A 22,615-nucleotide genomic window follows, 5' to 3' on the forward strand; every position below is an offset into this window, starting at 1 on the left:
TATAAGGAATCAGGCCAGAATTAGTAGAATAAAATTCTCTCTTTACTCAGTGCAAAACAGGAGTAGTTGTATACAGTGCCATTTATCTCTCCAGATGATGGCTGGCAAACTAACTGATAACGGCACCTCTGGTATGCTATCTCGCTGATCTCTCTCCCCTGAATTTATGGCTAACAGCAATAAGCTGGCACTTGTGGCTGTAAGTGTCCGTTGTGAAATGCAGGCTTTTGTAGTTTGCCTGAACTATGGTGATGGGTGTCTTAACATGTTTCCCCTCACCTACAACTGGGTCTGGATAGCTGGGGTTGCTGGTCACTCTGCTGACTGTAAACGCTGTAGCTTTGAAGAATATCTAACCCTGAACCTTGCAGTCTCCCTGGAGTAGTGTTCCTCACAGATGGAGCTGGATCTCTGGTCCCTGAGACCCTATGGAGCAGATGGTCATGCGCCATCACTCCTCACTTGCTGTTATAGCTCTGCCCTTTCTTGACAGGAAGTAGGACCAGCCCACTCCTACCAAGAGGGGAGGAATGGGATGGTTAACCCCATCCCTACTGTCAACCATACCTCACCTGCTGGTGTACAGTGCAAACATTGCACAGGATGGCAAAACATAACATAACATTGCATTAAAACAGGGTACTGGGGTACTGCATCTGTACTTCCCATCCACCATCTTGAAAATCATTTTGAGGGATACTTGGGTAATTACTTAAAGGAGCTGTCCGGTCAATTAAATATTTTTAAAAATAAGGTGGAAAATAATGAAGTGAATCGTATTCACCTTACCAATCCCCTGCTTCTCCCATTCCAGTGCTTCCTGACCCAGCCGCTTTCTACTTCCTAGCCCCTCTTGACATGCAAGAATTGCCCGATCCGCCAATCGTGGCTAACACAAGTCACTGCTGTGGTCATTGATTGGCTGAGCAGTCTTTTCTTATGTGTCAAGGGGGTCTAGAAAGCAAATACTGGTGGGCACTGTCTTTGCATGTCAATAATAGGACCATTGTGCAGGTACCATGGGATGATTAATAGCAGTGAGCCTGAGTTTTTTGGATTTCTTCTCCTGGTCCTCTGATAGCATTTCCACATATGTTCCCCTGATGGCGATCTTGTTGTTGGAGGAACCAGGTTCTAATCATTGAAACTGTGTTTACGCTGGATACATCCCATAAAAACTAGACTCTAATATACACAAATGTCTCAAAGCGCCTTAGTTAATTAATTTGTATGTTAAATGTGAAAACAAATTATATTTTACTTCTGTGCTTGAAGTTTCAGTTAAATGACTCTAATATCCTCCTAACAACACTATCTGCTGCATCTTCTGTGACATTGGGTGGACCCCAGTGACCATCCACATCAATGTGCTCACGTATACACTCATTAATAGCTTCATTCAAGCAGTTAGGGTACAGAGCTGGCAACTCTCCCGATTTTGCCCAAAATAGACTGTTAAGGGGGTGGGGCTTAAATGTCCCCAATTTTACCTCTACATGTTGGTAAGTATGAGGGTATAAATACTCATGTCAAACCAACAGAATTCCAAAAATTACATTTTGTTATGTAGACCTTCAGGCCCAAACCTGCTCATAATATCTGGACCAGATCATAATTTAAAGTGTATGGGGGTGTCCGAACTCTCCCCCGACAGCAGATGTCGAAGGAAAGAGGGATTGGACATGTTAGATTTTAATCTGCAGAATCCTTTGATCTTACAGGAGACATGCCTCTCCCATTAAAAACATGTGTGTATGGGTGGGAGAGTCAGAACGAGTAACTCGTTCAAATGATTAAGGTGTATGGTCATCTTAACACATGGAGATAGTCAGGATTACCCATCAATATCAGATCATTGGGAGTCTGACAACCAACACCCCCATCAATAAGATATGTCATAAATGATGGATAACTGTGGGCTGCACCACTGGGACCCTCACCTATTGGGAGAATGCTGCTTGCTTGATTTTTTCTGTATCTCTCATAAACTTCTACCCAGTGGTCTACTTTCAATAGAGGCAGATCACGCGACTGCTACAAAGCCCAGGAGCCCAGGACTGAACTACTTCTTCTCTTCCGGAGGTGAAAACACTGTATTTTTAAGCAGCGGGCACTAGGGGGAACTCAATGCAAAGAGATTATTACAGCTTCAGTGGTAATTGTATACATTCTATGTGCGGAGCTCCCCCTAGGGGTGGCTGCAGGCAGCCAGCTTTGTAATAGAAAAGAAGCAGGGGATTTATTAATGTATTCATGCCAATTGTCTATTGTGAATAGGTCAAAGGCAACTTTTTTATTCAGATTAGAGATCTGGGGCATTACGCTTTGCCTTCTGTACTGTCTGAGAGTGACTGGCGCACGCATACTAAGGGCAGGGGGGGCCATACTAAGTCTTTCTATGGGGTCCTATGAGAGCTGTGTATGCCTCTACTTCTCATTTGTATATTATCAGGACTGTGGATGTCAGGGTTCCTGAGATCTCTGTTCTCCAGAATGAGAGGTCCCAGTGCTGGGGTACCGTTTTTTTAAGGAGTCCCCCTTATCCATCCCATGAACAATACAATTGCCTTGGGAAGATATTTTTTTCCAGTTCGGGTCTTATCCACCTGCTTAATTCTGAGGATCAGTGGAGGCTCACTGTTGGGATGAAGTGATCAGAAATGGAAATGCCATCACTTCCAGTGGTAGACAACCTCCTTACTGTATACAGCCCATTCACTCCGTCGTGTGAAAATCTAATTCCCTCCCATGTGTCCATGGCAGGCCACAGACGTTCTGTAACCCAGTCTAAATATTGTGCAATATTGTGCAACTGAATTTTTATAATGTTTACGCAGATGTTCGTGTCCCGAGGTTATCTAGTGGTAGCAGAGTTCTTGCAATCTTGTTCTTGATCTTGTCCTTCCATTAAATTGTTAGTGTTAATATGCCAATGTTATAGCCTGCTGGTTGAAATAGTAATGCATATATGTTTCATTTCTCCAGCAGGATGGAGCATAGATGGAGTTCAGATGAGCTGGATGATGATGTGTTTTATCCAGATGATTTTGAGTTCTCCAGGGAACCTTTAACGTCATCAACTTCAATGTTCAGTCCGAGCCCTCCGTACAATTGTCTCCTGGGCCGGTTCCATCTCTTCACTGTATCTCACTGCTGTGGTCCAGGATGCAGGATTACAGAGTCCAAAGACAAAGCTACTCAGACCTTAGAGCCTTCTTCTCTTAATGGTGATGTCATGTTACCATGTGGCGTTTCAGAACCTCCACAGAGACTTTTCTATGGTAAGAGACATATCGTCTTGGGTATGTGCCCATTGTGTCAGCGACAAGTTGCACCGTTGTATAATAGTTTGCTTTTCACTGTACTGGACCCGTTGTATGAGGGTCTAAACATCAACCAATGGACCATTTGACTTGTAATGGGTTTCCAGGCAAAGTGGATGTGTTTACCAACTATGATGTTCCATTACAAATCCAAAAAGAAGACCACTTCTGCAGTGGGGCAAAAGCAATCTTAAATTTCTTTGTACTCGTGCTTTTATTGGTTTTATATGAACAATACAATAGAAACTTCTCCACAAAGCAGATTGTCTGATCATGTCTGACCGGCTTACTGATCTTGACACGATCCTTACGCTGGAGCTTGTAGATTTGTACGATAATGGCTTTGACAAATTACGTTCACTGTGGGTCAAAAGTAAAAAGGGAGGCCAACTGGTTAGGGGATCAGATATAGAGGAAGCAGATACTATATTTATAGTAAAATGAATGAACAGGAATGGAGACTTCAAAGGGGTTGTCCACATTCGGGGGCCTTTTGGTCAGACCCTCCCACATCGCTGGACCTGTGGAGGAAAGCACACTTTCCTGCTCCCCGCTGCTGGGTTTCGGCTCCTTGGGTCCCACACCACTGCTGCCAAGCTCTGGAACCCGAGGATAAGCTTCATATTTGGCAGGGGCCACGCGCCTGCTGCAGCTAATGACTGGGTGCAGCAGTGATGTGTCTCCCATGCATCACATCACTAGGTCACATGATACATCATGTCATTGGCTGCAGTGGGCACCTGATCCCTTCTGTGCAGGACGTGGACAGGCAGGAACTGCAAGTTCTATAAGGACAGCCATGGTGCTGGAACCAGGAGGCAGGGAACATATACCACTGGGTGGGATAATTAAATAAAAAAAATCCTAGATAACCCCTTTAATCAATATTTATGAGGAGCCATATTGAAAATCTCATACCTCAGGGGTGTTACTTCATACCCAAGGTTTACAGCACAAATTGAACTGAATGCTGTGCTTTTCTTCTGGCTTATGATATCATACAACACTAACCCCAGATTCGACAATCTAGTTCTTGTTGTTATCTGAACCCCTTGTCCAGCATTTGAGGGTAAAGAGTAGCTGTATAACCCTCTAGCTGTTTCCCTTCATTATCGTGTTGGTCCTCAGGCCCCTAGCAGCTGCTTATGCTTCTTCTTTGGCATTTATGCATAAGCCAACACCTCTAACAATTGTAGGCTTTAACATCTTCAAGCATAATTGCATGGTAGATACTGCTGTATGGAGATCTATGACAAATCTCGTGTGCAGACGCATTGTTAGGTTGTTGTTTTTTTATAGTGTTCAGATATTAGGTTTTAGAAGGACATTTCCTAAGTATTGTTCATAGGGCTCTGACATTCAAGGTTAATTGCATCCAAAACAGGAAAAGCAGAGATCCCTGATGTCCTCAACCTCTAACCTGATATTAAGCACCAACTGACCTGAGATCCTAGCACTTCTTAACTTTCCCGTTTTGTGACCATCACAATTTCCTGATAAACAATTGGGGTCTAGATTATTTGTATCTTTGTATTGCATTTTTGTTTAATGTCTAATGACTGTGTAATGTCTGTGACTCTATATTTCCGAAACAAGTCTGTAAAATGATCATTGGCACAGGCTGCCCATGTAACGTAGAGATGGAAAATAATGTGGTTCTTATTAGAGACATTGGACTTGTGCCAAGATCAGTGCTAGTTTTGGTTCTCTACTGTGTAGAAAAACTTGTTGCCCATATGTACATCACTTTGTAAGATACAAATCATATGGAATCCACTTACTGATAGGTTAATTTTCCCATGCATTAGAGAATAGATAGGATATCCCTGAGTCAATCCATGTCAAAGCACTCATAATGGTCATGGATCTCCTTTGATAGTCTTTCAGCCTTTTTCTGCAGCAAGCTTTGCCTTTGCCGTAGGAAGCTGATGGTCTCCTATTTCCAACATAAGAAGGGACATTTTAAAGGGGTTTTCAAGAATCTTGATATGGATGACCTAGGTCCAACTCCCAGCACCCCTGTTGATCAGCTGTTTGAAGAGGATGCGGCGCTCATACGAGCACTGCTTCTTCTTCAAGATTACACTGCTCGTTGTCCCACTTGCAGCAGCGGCAACATGGTGTAATTACAAGTGCTCGTCCCATTCAGAACAAGCACTTGCAATTACACTGTGCCACTGAGACTTCTGAGATGACATGCAGTGTCTTCTTGAAGAGCAAGTAGCCCTCACACAAGTGCTGCCTCCTCATCAAACAGCTGATCGACGGGGGTGCTGGTAGTTGGACCCCCATCGATCAGATATTGATAGTTCATCAATATGTACTGGCTGCACAACCCCTTTAAACACTCAGACAACCCCTTTAAGTAGGTAGTAACCTATTGTTAACAGTAGAGGCACATTAGCTTTGACTGCCTGCTATCCAGTCACCCAACATTACAGCAACTTGGCGCTTTCCTCAAGGAGAAACTTTGTCCCCTCATACCCATGCCACAGACCTCTCACTCCCCAACTAGTTCCTGCTCTGCACTGATGATGGGCAAAAACCCTGAAACAGTTGTCGGCGGACGGTTAGTTGTCGGCGGACGGTTTTCTTTTCCATATGGAGAAGATTCTGGTTGAGCTCATACCTTTAGTAATGTTGAAGGCCTCTTAAAAGGCTAGACATTGACTCACAAGGAAGCTACTCTCAATAGGTGGCACTTGAAAGACAGTTTTCCTTGGTCGTGGAGGAGAGCTATTTTGCAGCTTAAAGAGGTTGTCCAACTCCATATTGTTTTTTGCTTGTTAGATGAGGAAGCCATGGTTTGCTGTAAATTTGTGTGGTTTTACACTGATTTATACCGCTTGGATGTTTGTGTTGCTTATATCTCTGTGCATTTATGGTTAATATAAGCTTATGTCTTTCTTACATAGTTGGACTTTAATAGTGGTGTCTCTGTGTTGTAGGAAATGCTGGATATCTCTTACACCCACCTACAAACTTAACCCTGCGGTTTGGAAGTGAGACAGGTCATCTGAGGCAGGAGCACAATTCTGAGCGCCGGATTGCTCGAAAGTTACAGTGCATTGGAGATCAGTTCCACAGACTTCATCTACAGAGGGTAAAATCAAATGTTTCTTTAAACTAGTAGTCTTGGCATAGATCGGTGAACATAAAAATACCACTACTAATATTGCATACTGATGAAGGTGAGTTGAACATGCTGTGATGATGTCACCTCGTAGTTATCTAAGATGGCTTCTTGTAAACAGACCTTCCAAATTTTGAATCCTAAATTGCAGGAGGTTCAGGTCCCATTTTGTTTGAATATTATATGCACCCTGGTCAATTATGGTTACGATTCGGTAGTGGCTGTAATGATAATTGACCACTGTGTTTGGCCAAGTATCACTGATGTTGCCGTCATAAACATGATTATTATCCATAAATGCAGCTTGGATCTTCTGCTTGGACAAGCAGCGTTCCTTGCTTGTCCTGCGGTCGAAGGGGTCTCCACTAGTATTTTGTACATACCTAGAGCAGAAGAAGTGGAGGGAATGGGCTCGAGTAGATTTTACTTGTGCTCATACTGCAAGTGAAGAAGCTCTTGCCATGTAGTTTTTGCAATTCAAATAAAAATGTTCTTTAGGAAAAGTTATAGAACAGGTTTTACAAAGGCAAAATTGCACAATATTTTACATGGAACATCTTAAAAAAGAAAAACGAAACAATTTTCTGCATCTTCAAACATAGAGAAGAGCAAAGGGCACAGAACTTCCTCTAGAGAATAGATTTTTGCATGTAGATTTATTGATCAGAAAATATCTACAGGTCTTAGAAGAACCTCAGATAAGCTCTACCTCTAATGAGAAACAGAGGCCAGACAGGATGAGTTTTTGAAATTTTTTGGCAATGTATGCCAACTGGCCATACATTATTGGACAATACTTAAAAAATGTAAGCCCTTATGCCATGATTAATGTACAAAATTAAAATCATGACAATCTCTTTCTAACAAAGCTAGAACCAGCCCTGTACCTCACATGGATCCAGAGATCTCACACTACGGTTATGTGAATGGGGCCTTATTCTATATCTTGATTCATCATTCGTCCTCGCTTCCCTCTAGGCATCTACAGCATTTTATAAAGTCTTGTGTAGGTAAGGACTCACACGTTTAACCACCTAACTGTTTTGCCAGAGTCCAGCTCCAGCAGTGGGAGAAGTAGCTAACCGGAGGGGAGAGGGCTGCTTTAGATGCTGCTACCTCCTAACATGCACTGGTCTTGTTTGAAAGCAGACATTCCAAACTTTCAGACAATACCAGAATACGTTCAGTACAGAGGAAGGTATCACTGATAGAAATCAGAATGCAGTAAATGCAGCTGAAAGTGCGATTATTCTTGACTTGATTTCTAACAGTGATTTATCCTTTGTTGCTTGGACTTTAGCTGTCAGCTTTCAAACAAGACCAGTTGCATGTTTCTAGCTGCTACCATTCAGGAGATAGCAGCATCTAAAGCAGCCCTCCCCCTCCAGTTAGCTACTTTTCCCACTGCCGGAGCTGGACTCCGGTAAAACAGTTAGGTGGTTAAAGAGGTTTTCTAGGAATTAAGATGGCCCATCAAAGTCTACCTGTGCAAAAGCCCACAATTAAACATTGATGGCCTATGCTGAGGATAGGCTGTCAGTGTTACATGGGGTTTCCAGGACTTTATCATTGGTGATCATATTTCAATTTTATTCTGTCTCTTCTTTCAGATTGTCATTGTGGTGGTAACTGTCTTATGAGTATATGATATATACCAGGAGCGGACACAGCAGAGGGCCCCTGTGCAAAGAATGAGTCTGCCCCCCCCCCCCCTTTGCTCTTTGTGGCAAGGGGCAGGGGTGCACCTAGACTTTCTGTTGCCAGAGGCAAAAATTCTAATCCCCAACCAAATTCTTAACCTAACCTCTTCCCTTCAGCCCTACTGTTAAATACATACTTGGAAACCATTACATACAGAGATACAAAACATCCAGGGTAACACAGTGCCACATACCTCTTACATCCAGTGATTAGGGATGAGCGAAAGGTCAAAGTTCGGGTTCGGGACCCGAGCTTGAACCGAAAACTGAACCCGGACCCCATTAAAGTCAAATAAGGAAAAACTCACCTCATCCACTTGATCGCGCAGGTATCTCTTCTTTCTTCAGGACCTGCAAAAGGACCTGCGATGATGTCACTGTGGGTCCTTTTGCAGGTCCTGAAGAAAGAAGAGGATACCTGCGCGATCAAGTGGATGAGGTGAATTTTTTTTTTAACCCCTCGTTGGCCATTTTGTTTAGCATTCTATCCTAAGAATGCTATTATTTTCCATTGTAACCATGTTATAATGGAAAATAATGAAATCACCCGAACTTCAGTAAAAAGTTCAGGTTTGGGTCCGGGTACCCGAACTCGCAAAGTTCGGTACGAACCCGAACTTTGCAGTTCGGGTTCGCTCAACCCTACCAGTGATGTCTTCTCTGATGTAGGCATTCTCTTCGTCTTCATTCAGACCAGATCACCATGATGATTTATTTCACGCATCTCTTGTCTCTGCAGAGTTTAATAAAAAGCTGACATATACAGTGCCTTGCAAAAGTATTCACCCCCCTTGACTTGTGCCATACAACCTGGAATTAACATGTATTGTTTGAGGATTTGCATCATTTAATTTATTGTGAAGCAAACAAATAGGACAAAGTAACAGAAAAAGTAAATGTGCATAACTATTCACCCCCCTAAAGTCAACACTTTGTAGAGCCACCTTTTGCGGCAATCACTGTCGCTTTGGATAAGTCTCTATGAGCTTGCCACATCTTACCACTGGGATTTTTGCCCATTCCTCCTTGCAAAACTGCTCCTGCTCCTTCAAGTTGGATGGTTTGCCCTTGTGAACAGCAATCTTTAAGTCTGACCACAGATTTTCTATTGGATTGAGATCTGGGCTGTGACTCGGCCATTCCCACACATTTACATGTTTCCCCTTAAACCACTCAAGTGTTGCTTTAGCCGTGTGTTTGGGGTCATTGTCCTGCTGCAAGGTGAACCTCCGTCCTACCCTCAAATCACGCACAGAGTGGTGCAGGTTTTGCTCAAGAATATCCCTGTATTTAGCACCATCCATCTTTACCTCAACTCTGACCAGTTTCCCAGTCCCATCCCCCCAGCATGATGCGGCCACCACCATGTCTCACTGTGGGGATGGTGTTCTTTGTGTGATGTGATGTGTTGGGTTTGCGCCAGACATAGCGTTTTCTTTGATGTCCAAAAAGTTCAATTTCAGTCTCATCAGACCAGAGCACCTTCCTCCATACATTTTGGGAGTCTCCTACATTTCTTTTCACAAACTCACAACGTGCCTTTTTGTTTTTAGCTGAAAGTAATGGCTTTCTTCTGGCCACTCTGCCATAAAGCCCAGCTCTATGGAGAGTACGGCTTATTGTCATCCAATGTACAGATCTCCAGTCTCTGCTGTGGAACTCTGCAGCTCCTCCAGGGTCACCTTAGGTCTCTGTGCTGCCTCTCTGATTAATTCCCTCCTTGCCCGGTCCGTGAGTTTTGGTGGGCGGCCGTCTTTTGGCAGGTTTGTTGTTGTGCCATGTTCTTTCCATTTGGTTATGATAGATTTGATGGTGCTCCTGGAGATCATCAAAGATTTGGATATTTTTTTATAAGCTAACCCTGACTTGTACTTCTCAACAACGTTGTCTCTTACTTGTTTGGAGAGTTCCTTGGTTAGTGTTTGGTTAGTGATGCCTCTTGCTTACGTGTTGCAGCCTTTGGGGCCTTTCAAAAAAGGTGTGTATATGTAATGACAGATCATGTGACACTTAGATTGCACACAGGCGGACATCATTTCACTAATTATGTGACTTCTGAAGGTAATTGGTTGCACCAGAGCTTTTTATGGGCTTCCTAACAAAGGGGGTGAATACATACGCACATGCCAATTTTCTATTTCTAAACAATAGTTTTCATTATATATTTTTCTCATTTCACTTCACCGACTTAGACTATTGTGTTCTGATCCGTCACATAACATTCAGATTAACAAAACATTGAACTTAAGGCTGTAATGTAACAAAATAGGAATAAAGTCAAGGGGGTGAATACTTTTGCAAGGCACTGTAAATAAAATAACAATAATAAACTAATAACATAAAAATAACTGCTCCCATGAAATAGTATTTTTGACACTAATAGTGTATCCATAATGTCCCCCAAAAATAATTGCGCTAAGCTGATACTGTGGCAGGGTTCCCCCCACATTAATAGTGTTCCCCGAAGTCCCACCAATAGCAATAATTATCTTCCAGAGAGCACTCAGTGTAAGGGCTCATTCAGACGGCCGTATACTGTCCGCAAAATTGCGGATGCATTTTTTTGCGGATTAGATACTGTTCCATTCACTTTTATAGGGCCCTTTTCTTCTGTTCTATGGCTCAGCAAAACAAATGAAACATGTCCTATACTTGTGAGTAAAAATCAGGACGTGGCCCCATTGAAGTGTATGGGTCCGCAAAAAAACGGATCCGCATTTTTGCGGACAGCATACGGCCATCTGAATGAGCCCTTAACAGTGCCCCCAATATACAAATGTCGCTATTGTGACTCCAAAGTAATAATGCCCCCATAGTGCCCATACCAGTAATCATGTTCCCCGTAGTCCCCCAGTATTAATAATTCTCCTTATAATGTATACCAGTAGAAGAATGCCCCCTTATAATGTGCAACAGTACAAAATTACCCCCTATAATATGTGACAATACAAAAAATACCCCCTTACTTTCAGATCAGACCCCCATATCAAACCTTAAATCAAACCGCCATATCAGATCCTCAGACCTGCATATCAGATCCTCAGACCCCCTTATAAGATCCTTAGACCCCCATAACAGATGCTCAGACCCCCATATGAAATGCTAAGGCCCCCATATCGATACTCAGCCCCCCTCAGGGATTGCAGGATAAAACAGACCAGGAAAGATTAAAGGACCTTAACATGTATAGCTTGGAAGAAAGACGAGACAGAGGGGATATGATAGAAACTGCTAAATACATAAAGGGAATCAACAAGGTAAAAGAGGAGAGAAGATTTAAAAGAAGAAAAACTGCTACAAGAGGGCATAGTTTTAAAAGTAATATCAGGAAGTATTACTTTACTGAGAGAGTAGTGGATGCATGGAATAGCCTTCCTGCAGAAGTGGTAGCTGCAAATACAGTGAAGGAGTTTAAGCATGCATGGGATAGGCATAAGGCTATCCTTCATATAAGATAGGGCCGGGGGCTATTCATAGTATTCAGTATATTGGGCAGACTAGATGGGCCAAATGGTTCTTATCTGCCGACACATTCTATATTTATGAGATTCTTAGGCCCCCATATCAGATGCTATTTTCCCCCCACATAGTAATTTCCCCTCACACGGCCTCCACATAGTCAATTTCCCCTCACACTGCCCCCACATAGTCATTTCCCCCCACACTGCCCCCACATAGTCATTTCCCCCCACACTGCCCCCACATAGTCATTTCCCCTCACACTGCCCCCACATAGTCATTTCCCCCCACACTGCCCCCACATAGTCATTTCCCCTCACACTGCCCCCATATAGTAATTTGCCCCCACATAGTAATTTCTCCCCACATAGTAATTTCCCCCACTCTACCCCTGCACAGGCGGTATGTCAGCCCCTGATATATGCAATTTGCTGCCACGTATAGTGCATTACTGGGTCTTGTTCTTTTATGGTCACTTGACAATAGTGATTGTCTTCATTGCTAGGCTGTCTTCTATTGTGATATCTCTGCATTTCTACTCCAGTTGTGGACATAGGCAGAAGAGGGTTTTTGTGAGGAACATTATATGGATGTGTAGGTGTGTAAATGTCTTTGGTATCATTAAATGGGTTTTCTGGGAGTAGAATATTTATGACCAATCCTCAGGATCATCAATATCTGGTCAGTGAGGCTCAGACACCCATCATCGCCTCCAATCAGCTGTTTGAAGAGGCTGCACCAGTGGGCGCTACAGGTTCCTCACAGCTCACCAAGCACAGCGCCATACTTGAATGCGACTGAGCTCCGTCTTAGTCATGTAACCAATGAACGTGACATCACTGGTCTAGGAAGAGGCCTCTTCCACCATCTGATTTTTATGGCCTACCCTTGTTTCTATGATAGTGGTGGGTCCCTTTGCCTATGGGACCCCTGTGCAGCTGATGGTGGTGGGTCCTTTTGCCTATGGGACCCCTGTGCAGCTGATAGTGGTGGGTCCTTTTGCCTATGGGACCCCTGTGCAGCTGATGGTGGTGGGTCCCTTTGCCTAAGAGACCCCTGTGCAGCTGATAGTGGTGGGTCCCCTCGCCTATGAGACCCCTGTGCAGCTGATGGCTGTGGGTCCCCTCGCCTATGAGACCCCTGTGCAGCTGATGGCGGTGGGTCCCTTGGCCTATGAGACCCCTGTGCAGCTGATGGTGGTGGGTCCCCTCGCCTATGAGACCCCTGTGCAGCTGATGGTGTGGGTCCCCTCGCCTATGAGACACCTGTGCAGCTGATGGCGGTGGGTCCCCTCGCCTATGAGACCCCTGTGCAGCTGATGGCGGTGGGTCCCTTTGCCTATGAGACCCCTGTGCAGCTGATGGCGGTGGATCCCCTCGCCTATGAGACCCCTGTGCAGCTGATGGTGGTGGGTCCCCTCGCCTATGAGACCCCTGTGCAGCTGATGGCGGTGGGTCCCTTTGCCTATGAGACCCCTGTGCAGCTGATGGCGGTGGGTCCCCTCGCCTATGAGACCCCTGTGCAGCTGATGGCGGTGGGTCCCCTCGCCTATGAGACCCCTGTGCAGCTGATGGCGGTGGATCCCCTCGCCTAGGAGACCCCTGTGCAGCTGATGGTGGTGGGTCCCCTCGCCTATGAGACCCCTGTGCAGCTGATGGCGGTGGGTCCCTTTTCCTATGAGACCCCTGTGCAGCTGATGGCGGTGGGTCCCCTCGCCTATGAGACCCCTGTGCAGCTGATGGCGGTGGGTCCCTTTGCCTATGAGACCCCTGTGCAGCTGATAGTGGTGGGTCCCCTCGCCTATGAGACCCCTGTGCAGCTGATGGCGGTGGGTCCCTTTGCCTATGAGACCCCTGTGCAGCTGATGGCGGTGGGTCCCCTCGCCTATGAGACACCTGTGCAGCTGATGGCGGTGGGTCCCCTCGCCTATGAGACCACTGTGCAGCTGATGGCGGGGAGTCCCCTCGCCTATGAGACCCCTGTGCAGCTGATGGCGGTGGGTCCCTTGGCCTATGAGACCCCTGTGCAGCTGATGGTGGTGGGTCCCCTCGCCTATGAGACCCCTGTGCAGCTGATGGTGTGGGTCCCCTCGCCTATGAGACACCTGTGCAGCTGATGGCGGTGGGTCCCCTCGCCTATGAGACCCCTGTGCAGCTGATGGCGGTGGGTCCCTTTGCCTATGAGACCCCTGTGCAGCTGATGGCGGTGGATCCCCTCGCCTATGAGACCCCTGTGCAGCTGATGGTGGTGGGTCCCCTCGCCTATGAGACCCCTGTGCAGCTGATGGCGGTGGGTCCCTTTGCCTATGAGACCCCTGTGCAGCTGATGGCGGTGGGTCCCCTCGCCTATGAGACCCCTGTGCAGCTGATGGCGGTGGGTCCCCTCGCCTATGAGACCCCTGTGCAGCTGATGGCGGTGGATCCCCTCGCCTAGGAGACCCCTGTGCAGCTGATGGTGGTGGGTCCCCTCGCCTATGAGACCCCTGTGCAGCTGATGGCGGTGGGTCCCTTTTCCTATGAGACCCCTGTGCATCTGATGGCGGTGGGTCCCCTCGCCTATGAGACCCCTGTGCAGCTGATGGCGGTGGGTCCCTTTGCCTATGAGACCCCTGTGCAGCTGATAGTGGTGGGTCCCCTCGCCTATGAGACCCCTGTGCAGCTGATGGTGGTGGGTCCCCTCGCCTATGAGACCCCTGTGCAGCTGATGGCGGTGGGTCCCTTTGCCTATGAGACCCCTGTGCAGCTGATGGCGGTGGGTCCCCTCGCCTATGAGACACCTGTGCAGCTGATGGCGGTGGGTCCCCTCGCCTATGAGACCACTGTGCAGCTGATGGCGGGGAGTCCCCTCGCCTATGAGACCCCTGTGCAGCTGATGGCGGTGGGTCCCCTCGCCTATGAGACCCCTGTGCAGCTGATGGCGGTGGGTCCCCTCGCCTATGAGACCCCTGTGCAGCTGATGGCGGTGGGTCCCCTCGCCTATGAGACCCCTGTGCAGCTGATGGCGGTGGGTCCCCTCGCCTATGAGACCACTGTGCAGCTGATGGCGGTGGGTCCCCTCGCCTATGAGACCCCTGTGCAGCTGATGGTGGTGGATCCCCTCGCCTAGGAGACCCCTGTGCAGCTGATGGCGGTGGGTCCCCTCGCCTATGAGACCCCTGTGCAGCTGATGGCGGTGGGTCCCCTCGCCTATGAGACCACTGTGCAGCTGATGGCGGTGGGTCCCCTCGCCTATGAGACCCCTGTGCAGCTGATGGTGGTGGATCCCCTCGCCTAGGAGACCCCTGTGCAGCTGATGGTGGTGGGTCCCCTCGCCTATGAGACCCCTGTGCAGCTGATGGCGGTGGGTCCCTTTGCCTATGAGACCCCTGTGCAGCTGATGGCGGTGGGTCCCCTCGCCTATGAGACCCCTGTGCAGCTGATGGCGGTGGGTCCCTTCGCCTATGAGACCCCTGTGCAGCTGATGGTGGTGGGTCCCCTCGCCTATGGGACCCCTGTGCAGCTGATGGCGGTGGGTCCCCTTGCCTATGAGACCCCTGTGCAGCTGATGGTGGTGGGTCCCCTCGCCTATGAGACCCCCGTGCAGCTGATAGTGGTGGGTCCCTTTGCCTATAAGACCCCTGTGCAGCTGATGGTGGTGGGTCCCCTCGCCTATGAGACCACTGTGCAGCTGATGGCGGTGGGTCCCCTCGCCTATGAGACCCCTGTGCAGCTGATGGTGGTGGATCCCCTCGCCTAGGAGACCCCTGTGCAGCTGATGGTGGTGGGTCCCCTCGCCTATGAGACCCCTGTGCAGCTGATGGCGGTGGGTCCCTTTGCCTATGAGACCCCTGTGCAGCTGATGGCGGTGGGTCCCCTCGCCTATGAGACCCCTGTGCAGCTGATGGCGGTGGGTCCCTTCGCCTATGAGACCCCTGTGCAGCTGATGGTGGTGGGTCCCCTCGCCTATGAGACCCCTGTGCAGCTGATGGCGGTGGGTCCCCTTGCCTATGAGACCCCTGTGCAGCTGATGGTGGTGGGTCCCCTCGCCTATGAGACCCCTGTGCAGCTGATGGTGGTGGATCCCCTCGCCTATGAGACCCCTGTGCAGCTGATGGCGGTGGGTCCCCTCGCCTATGAGACCCCTGTGCAGCTGATGGTGGTGGGTCCCCTCGCCTATGAGACCCCTGTGCAGCTGATGGCGGTGGATCCCCTCGCCTATGAGACCCCTGTGCAGCTGATGGCGGTGGGTCCCCTCGCCTATAGGACCCCTGTGCAGCTGATGGCGGTGGATCCCCTCGCCTATGAGACCGCTGTGCAGCTGATGGCGATGGGTCCCTTTGCCTATAAGACCCCTGTGCAGCTGATGGCGGTGGGTCCCCTCGCCTATGAGACCCCTGTGCAGCTGATGGTGGTGGGTCCCCTCGCCTATGAGACCCCTGTGCAGCTGATGGTGGTGGGTCCCTTTGCCTATGAGACCCCTGTGCAGCTGATGGTGGTGGATCCCCTCGCCTATGAGACCCCTGTGCAGCTGATGGCGGTGGGTCCCCTCGCCTATGAGACCCCTGTGCAGCTGATGGCGGTGGGTCCCCTCGCCTATGGGACCCCTGTGTAGCGGCACCTATGGTATCCTCACTCTTGGTCTGAGTGTTACATACACTAACACAGCTAAATTCACTATACTTGTAGACTTTTTTTGCACAAGATCCTGCCAGTCACATATTTTTAGGTGATCCGCTATCTACCAGTCTTTAGAGGGGCTGTAGTGAGTGGTGGGGGAGGAGGAGGACAGCAGGGCTGTGTGTGTCTTGTGGCCGCCGTCCCCTCCCTGTTTATATCGCTCTCTATATTTAGCTTCTGAGTCATGAGAGATGTCACTACCCACAATGCACCTCCAGCACCACCTGACTTCTGACTTTTCATGCATTTCCAGCCGGCTGAGTTAGGGCTAGCCTAAGGGCAATGAATTGGTTTCATTGCCTCCTTTGTTTGGTTGAACTTTTTGTGCTCGGTCTCTTGTGTAAACGCTCGCAGCTCGTCAAGAAAAGGAGGACCCAGGATCTCAGCTGTGAATCCAACACTTAAAGGGGTTGTCCAGTCTTATAATAAAAAATAAAATAAAAAAAGGTAGTATACATGTAATGAAAAAGTCTTGATGTTTCCAAGGTTTCTGCTTGCCATCAGTGAACAGAAAGAGTCTTCTTTATATTCTGAGATTGGAAACGGCTTTAGTCTTCTTGGGGTCCTTTTGGGCTTTAATGAGACCCGACCAACGATAAGACCAGTCAATGCTTGCAGTCAGTGAATGGAAAGTATCTTGTTTATATTTGGAGACTGAAATCCTATGCTGTCTTAGTACTGACGTGGTTCAATCACATGACCACTCTCTTCCACCATCCCTCACTGCATCCTCTTCTGCACAGTAGTAGTCGATGCGGCGATACACAGCTAAGAAAGCGGTCACATGATTAGACCACGCAGCTGCCACTATTTTGGTTCCCATTGACATGGCAGACACAGAGGCGGGATGTTTACATAGCCCGGGGATGGGCACCGGGGACAAGCAGTTCAGGTTAGGCAGACTTCACATCATCGTAATTTATTTGGCCGTCAGAAAAAAAACGGATCCTGTAAAAAAAAAACGGATTCTGTGCACATTTGGCAAATGTTTGAGCCATTTCTGTCAGAGATACGTTATTTTAGACTGAAAAAAAGTATTGCATGCCAATATTTCTCTTTATTATACCCCTTTCAAGGAGTTGTCCGGTTTCAAGGGGAAACTGAAAAGCTCAGGTGACCTGTAATAAAGAATTGATGATTACTTATCTAACAGATCCCATGTTGGTTTTCCCGGCAGGACTGCAGCAGTGACATCACATTTGCCCGCTAGAGCCAATCACTGGCCTCTTCAGTGCTCTGCTGAGGTCAATGATTGGCTGCAGCAGTCACCTGTTGTCAATGTGACATCACTGCCACAGCAGCAAAAAACGGAGCTCTGGTGGAGGAACCGGAGCAGCGATGTGGGGTCTATCAGGTAAGTAATCATCTATTCTTTATTACAGGTCAATACCCTGAGTTGTCCGGTTTCCTTCTGAAACCGGACAACCTCTTTAAAGGCTATATACACCTTTGGAGGCAATTTCTGTTGATGATTGCATTTTACTCATTTTTGCCCAAAAATCATATTTTCGATTGGCCTTTATTAAAAATATTGAGCCATTCGGTCACAAAGGGTTTAATGTTTTTTTTAACTGTGTGACTGGTACTTTCACTTTGTGCCCTTTATCTCTAAACTACTAAGAGGTCATAAACACTTATTTAAGCCACATTCTTATCAGTAAGAACTGAGCTATAATGAGTGTTTATAATGTGAGAGAGCAGAAATAAGGAGTCTGTCTGCTCCCCAGATGGCGGAAAAGACAAAAAATCTACAGGCAACTAGTAGAGTATGTCAGCTCTGTACACAAAAAAGGATTCCATATTTTTGACCAATTGAAATAATGATTTTTAGCTCAAAATAAAAAATTGCACCCAAAGGTGTACATAGCCTTTAAATACACGTTCAGGAGCTGTCAGGAGTTCAAAAATAAGACCTATAAATCAATCAGTCGGATGTGAGATAAAAAGCAGCCTGCAGATGCACTGAAAGTGAAAGCTGTAGAGGAAAAGCTGTTAAACATTTTTAATAAAGACCGATTGAAAAAAAATTTTTTACTACAAAATGAGTAAAATTCATTTGATTATGATGATATCATTATCTGTTTACAGGGAAAATACTAAGTCTCGTGTGTGTTTTCAGTGCATAATGACAAGTCTAAAGGTCTTATCTGATAACTGGTGGATTTCCTGTATGGTGTGAACATGACGAAGCAGATTTATGTTTTGACCTTTGACTATTTCCTAATACTTCTCCCAACAACTAGGGGTTTACATAAGAGCACAGGAGTAGATAGAATATACAATAGATTATAAGATACAAACATACTGGGGGTACTACAATCTCATATATAGTTATTGTATTCCATTGTTATGTATTTTATTGTTTGCTATTGGACGTAGTTCCCAGCAAGGAAGGTATGGCAAAGGTTGGCAAGGAGCAGGGTTAACCACTCGGTTCCTCTCCTCTTAGTAGGAGTGGGTTGGTCCTGCTTTTTGCCAAGAGGAGGAGTCCCTGTCCAGAGACAGAGGGGAGAGGAAGCACACTGCAGAGCTCCTGCTCCTGATTCTCCAGAGGAAGCTACTGCAGATGTTCCTCAGGTCAAATCGTGAGACACTAGACAGCAGAGTGAACCGCTACCACCAGCATTGAAGACACTGCTGTTAGGTGCCCACTACCAGCTAAGCGTAAAAATTGTCACCATCCGCAGTGCCTCCATAATCCCACTGGTACCAGAGAAAAAAGCACTTGTTAACTTCTGCTAATGAATGCATGTGTAGTTCTACGTTGCACTTAGTAAAGAGACTTTTATACGTTGACTTTTGAACTCATTCTTCATTATTGCATTTCCCTAGGGAGTACACAACACTTCATCGGGGCCACTACCACTCCCATCCTCTCCACCTGCTCCTCAGGGGCTCGCTGCACAGTATAGGCTTGTCTGAATATATCACTTTAAAAGGGTTTTCCAGGAATTTTATCCTCTGGATAGGTCATCAGTATCTGATCGGTAGCGGACCCCCGCCAATCAGCTGCTTTGAGAAGGCAGAAGCGCTCCTGTGAGTGTTGCAGCCTTCTCTTAGCTCACCAAGCACAGCGCCGTACATTGTATAGTGGTTGTGCTTGGTATTGTACTCAGTGCCATTCACTTCTATGGCGCTGAGCTGCGCCTAGGTCACGTGACACAAGAACATGTTGTCACTCGGCCTAGGGAAAGCAGAGAGAAGGCCACAGCGCTCACAGGAGCATCGCTGCCTTCTCAAACAGCTGATCGGCAGGGGTCCCGGGTGTCGTACCCCCACCGATCCAGAGGATAGGTCATCAGTATTAAAAACTCATTATAGGTCGCAGGGAGTGTTTGTTAAAGGGGTTGCCTCATCTGAGATATTGGTGGCATCTCTAGGATATGCCACCAATGGCAGATAGGTGCAGGTCCCAGTGGTGGTTCCAAAAGTGACCCCTGGAGCAAGCGGAGAGCAGCCAGACTCGATTCATCCAAGCTTGGGTATGCAATCTCTTAGATATGTGTTTCCATCCATTGATTTCAGCGGAGACTTTATTTTTTGACTTCCCTTCGTGTACAACGCTGGTATATAAAAAGTCTGTGTACGCTGCATCCATATCCCGCATGGACTGTAAATTATAGTACAGTGTCAGAATATATAAAGGCATTGTATTATGAGGGTGACGCCGGTGTCAGGGGGAGGGGGACGGTTCTGTTTTCATACTGTGGAAAACCCGGTTTTGCTGGCTCAGCAGTGCGGTTTCAGTTGAAGATTAACCCCGTGACCTGCAGAGTGTAAAATCACTTACAGATGGATCCCAGCTCAGCCTCCAGCCTGCGACTTTCAGAAAGGTCTGCAGCTGCACATCTCAGATATTCACTGATTTATCTAATAAAAGGGTCTAGTACTTGGCACAACGTTAAATAGGCGAGGAAGGTAAAAGCTTTTTCAAGGAGCTGCTGATGGTTTCCTTTCCTTAACATGTATTTGGGGCACATTTTAACTCTCTGAGGCCTCTTTTCACACGGCGGACCTATAGGGAGTATGGTTACACAAGGAGTCCCTATATCATCATACTATGGAACCATAAGAATTTACCGCTATATGGTGCCTTTATATGACACTGTATTACAGTGCTTCTAGGGGACATGCTATCTGCATAATAAGACATCCAATTGTATGTGGCAGGATTTATTTTCTGCTGGTCTTATGGAACTGCATATGCTGAAAAATACTGTACATTTTAAACCGACACCTGGATCTGAATACTTTTATAATTGCATGTAATTAAAAATTTAGTAAAACCACTGAGGTATTCAATAAAATGTATTTGTATGGCGCCACCTGCTGTTTGTTCTTTTCTTTATTTCTCTGTCCACCTCAATAACATCTCTAAAGTGGTCGCACATGCTCACTTCAATCCTTCAACTGCCACCAACCGTATGTACTGTTAGAGGCCGTGACAGTCAGGGTGCTGCTACACGTCCTCGCAAAAAAAAAAAAAACACAAAAAAACGCAGTTGCAAAAACATACTTGTGTTTATGGCGCCTTTTCTTCCAGTAAAGGGAAAACTCGCAGCAAAACTGAATGACATACAGTGCAGACCAAAAGTTTGGACACACCTTCTCATTCAAAGAGTTTTCTCTATTTTCATGACTATGAAAATTGTAGATTCACACTGAAGGCATAAAAACTATGAATTAACACATGTGGAATTATATACATAACAAACAAGTGTGAAACAACTGAAAATATGTCATCTTCTAGGTTCTTCAAAGTAGCCACCTTTTGCTTTGATTACTGCTTTGCACACTCTTGGCATTCTCTTGATGAGCTTCAAGAGGTAGACCCCTGAAATGGTTTTCACTTCACAGGTGTGTCCTGTCAGGTTTAATAAGTGGGATTTCTTGCCTTATAAATGGTGTTGGGACCATCAGTTGCGTTGAGGAGAAGTCAGGTGGATACACAGCTGATAGTCCTACTGAATAGACTGTTAGAATTTGTATTATGGCAAGAAAAAAGCAGCTAAGTAAAGAAAAACGAGTGGCCATCATTACTTTAAGAAATGAAGGTCAGTCATTTAGCCGAAAAATTGGGAAAACTTTGAAAGTAAGGGCTATTTGACCATGAAGGAGAGTGATGGGGTGCTGCGCCAGATGACCTGGCCTCCACAGTCACCGGACCTGAACCAAATCGAGATGGTTTGGGGTGAGCTGGACCACAGAGTGAAGGCAAAAGGGCCAACAAGTTCTAAGCATCTCTGGGAACACCTTCAAGACTGTTGGAAGACCATTTCAGGGGACTACCTCTTGAAGCTCATCAAGAGAATGCCAAGAGTGTGCAAAGCAGTAATCAAAGCAAAATGTGGCTACTTTGAAGAACCTAAAATATGACATATTTTCAGTTGTTTCACACTTGTTTGTTATGTATATAATTCCACATGTGTTAATTCATAGTTTTGATGCCTTCATAGTCATGAAAATAAAGAAAACTCTTTGAATGAGAAGGTGTGTCCAAACTTTTGGTCTGTACTGTAAATTACAAAAAGTTACATTAAGGTAATTTAAGTCTGCAGTGTGTTTTCCCTTCGGTGTAAGAAAGTGCATCACAAATCCAGGTATATTGTTGCAAAAACCACATGCAGTTTTTTTGGTCAGTTTTTTATTTGCTGCCCCAAAAACACAGCACAGCCATGAGGTGTGGCAGCACATGGGTGTGTGCAGAAGATCCACACGAATAGTTGGGCAGATTTCTGTGTGTTTTCGCACCAAAAACGCAATGGATAATTGCGGGGTTTTTTGTGCAGATTTGATGGGGTTTTGCCACAGATCTCACCCTTCATTGGAAAGAAGTAAAATCCACACCTAAAAACGCAAACATAATTGACATGCTGCGGATTTCTAAATTTGTACGGAAGGTCAATTTCTGCATGAAATGAAGAAGCAAAGCGTAAATGAGATATGCCGCTACTGTATTACGCTGCAGTTATTCTGTAGGTGGCCTAACAGGGACAGAACTGCAGCAGAAATAAGATGGCCACCGAGTCGTGATAGGAAGTGAGCTGCAGCAGAAAGAGCATATCCCCTGCACAGCTTTGGAGCAATGAATGGAGAGATAGCTGCATCCATGTGAGGTACAGTCCTGGTCCTAGCTTTGTTAGAAAGAGATCATCATGTACTATATGAAGTCTGATTTTCATTTTTTAAATTAAAGCCACAAAGCTGACAAACGCTATGGTCCTAAATTGTGCTGGTGAACCAAATAAACACCACTCACCTGTCCATGATCCTCTCTTATGTTCCTGTCCGCTTCTGGTCCCTGCAGGACCAGGACGTGGGTTGGTCCCGTTATGTCTGCGGCCA

The 22,615-nt window shown here is 46.4% G+C and overlaps 1 protein-coding gene across 6 annotated transcripts in view; it reads left to right on the forward strand.

Annotated features, from left to right (window-relative positions):
- BMF (Bcl2 modifying factor) overlaps positions 1–22,615 on the forward strand; it is a 43,536-nt gene that overhangs the window by 15,032 nt on the left and 5,889 nt on the right. For 3 of the 6 annotated variants that reach the window (XM_040411222.1, XM_040411220.1, XM_040411224.1), the window contains 2 exons: positions 2,986–3,281; positions 6,272–6,426. In XM_040411222.1, coding sequence (XP_040267156.1) covers positions 2,986–3,281; positions 6,272–6,426 — 451 coding nt within the window. The remainder of the gene's footprint in view (positions 1–2,985; positions 3,282–6,271; positions 6,427–22,615) is intronic. The other 3 variants (XM_040411225.1, XM_040411221.1, XM_040411226.1) reach the window with 1 other exon arrangement.

This window comes from Bufo bufo, chromosome 11 (assembly GCF_905171765.1).
Source record: "Bufo bufo chromosome 11, aBufBuf1.1, whole genome shotgun sequence".
NCBI classification, from domain to species: Eukaryota; Metazoa; Chordata; class Amphibia; order Anura; family Bufonidae; genus Bufo; species Bufo bufo.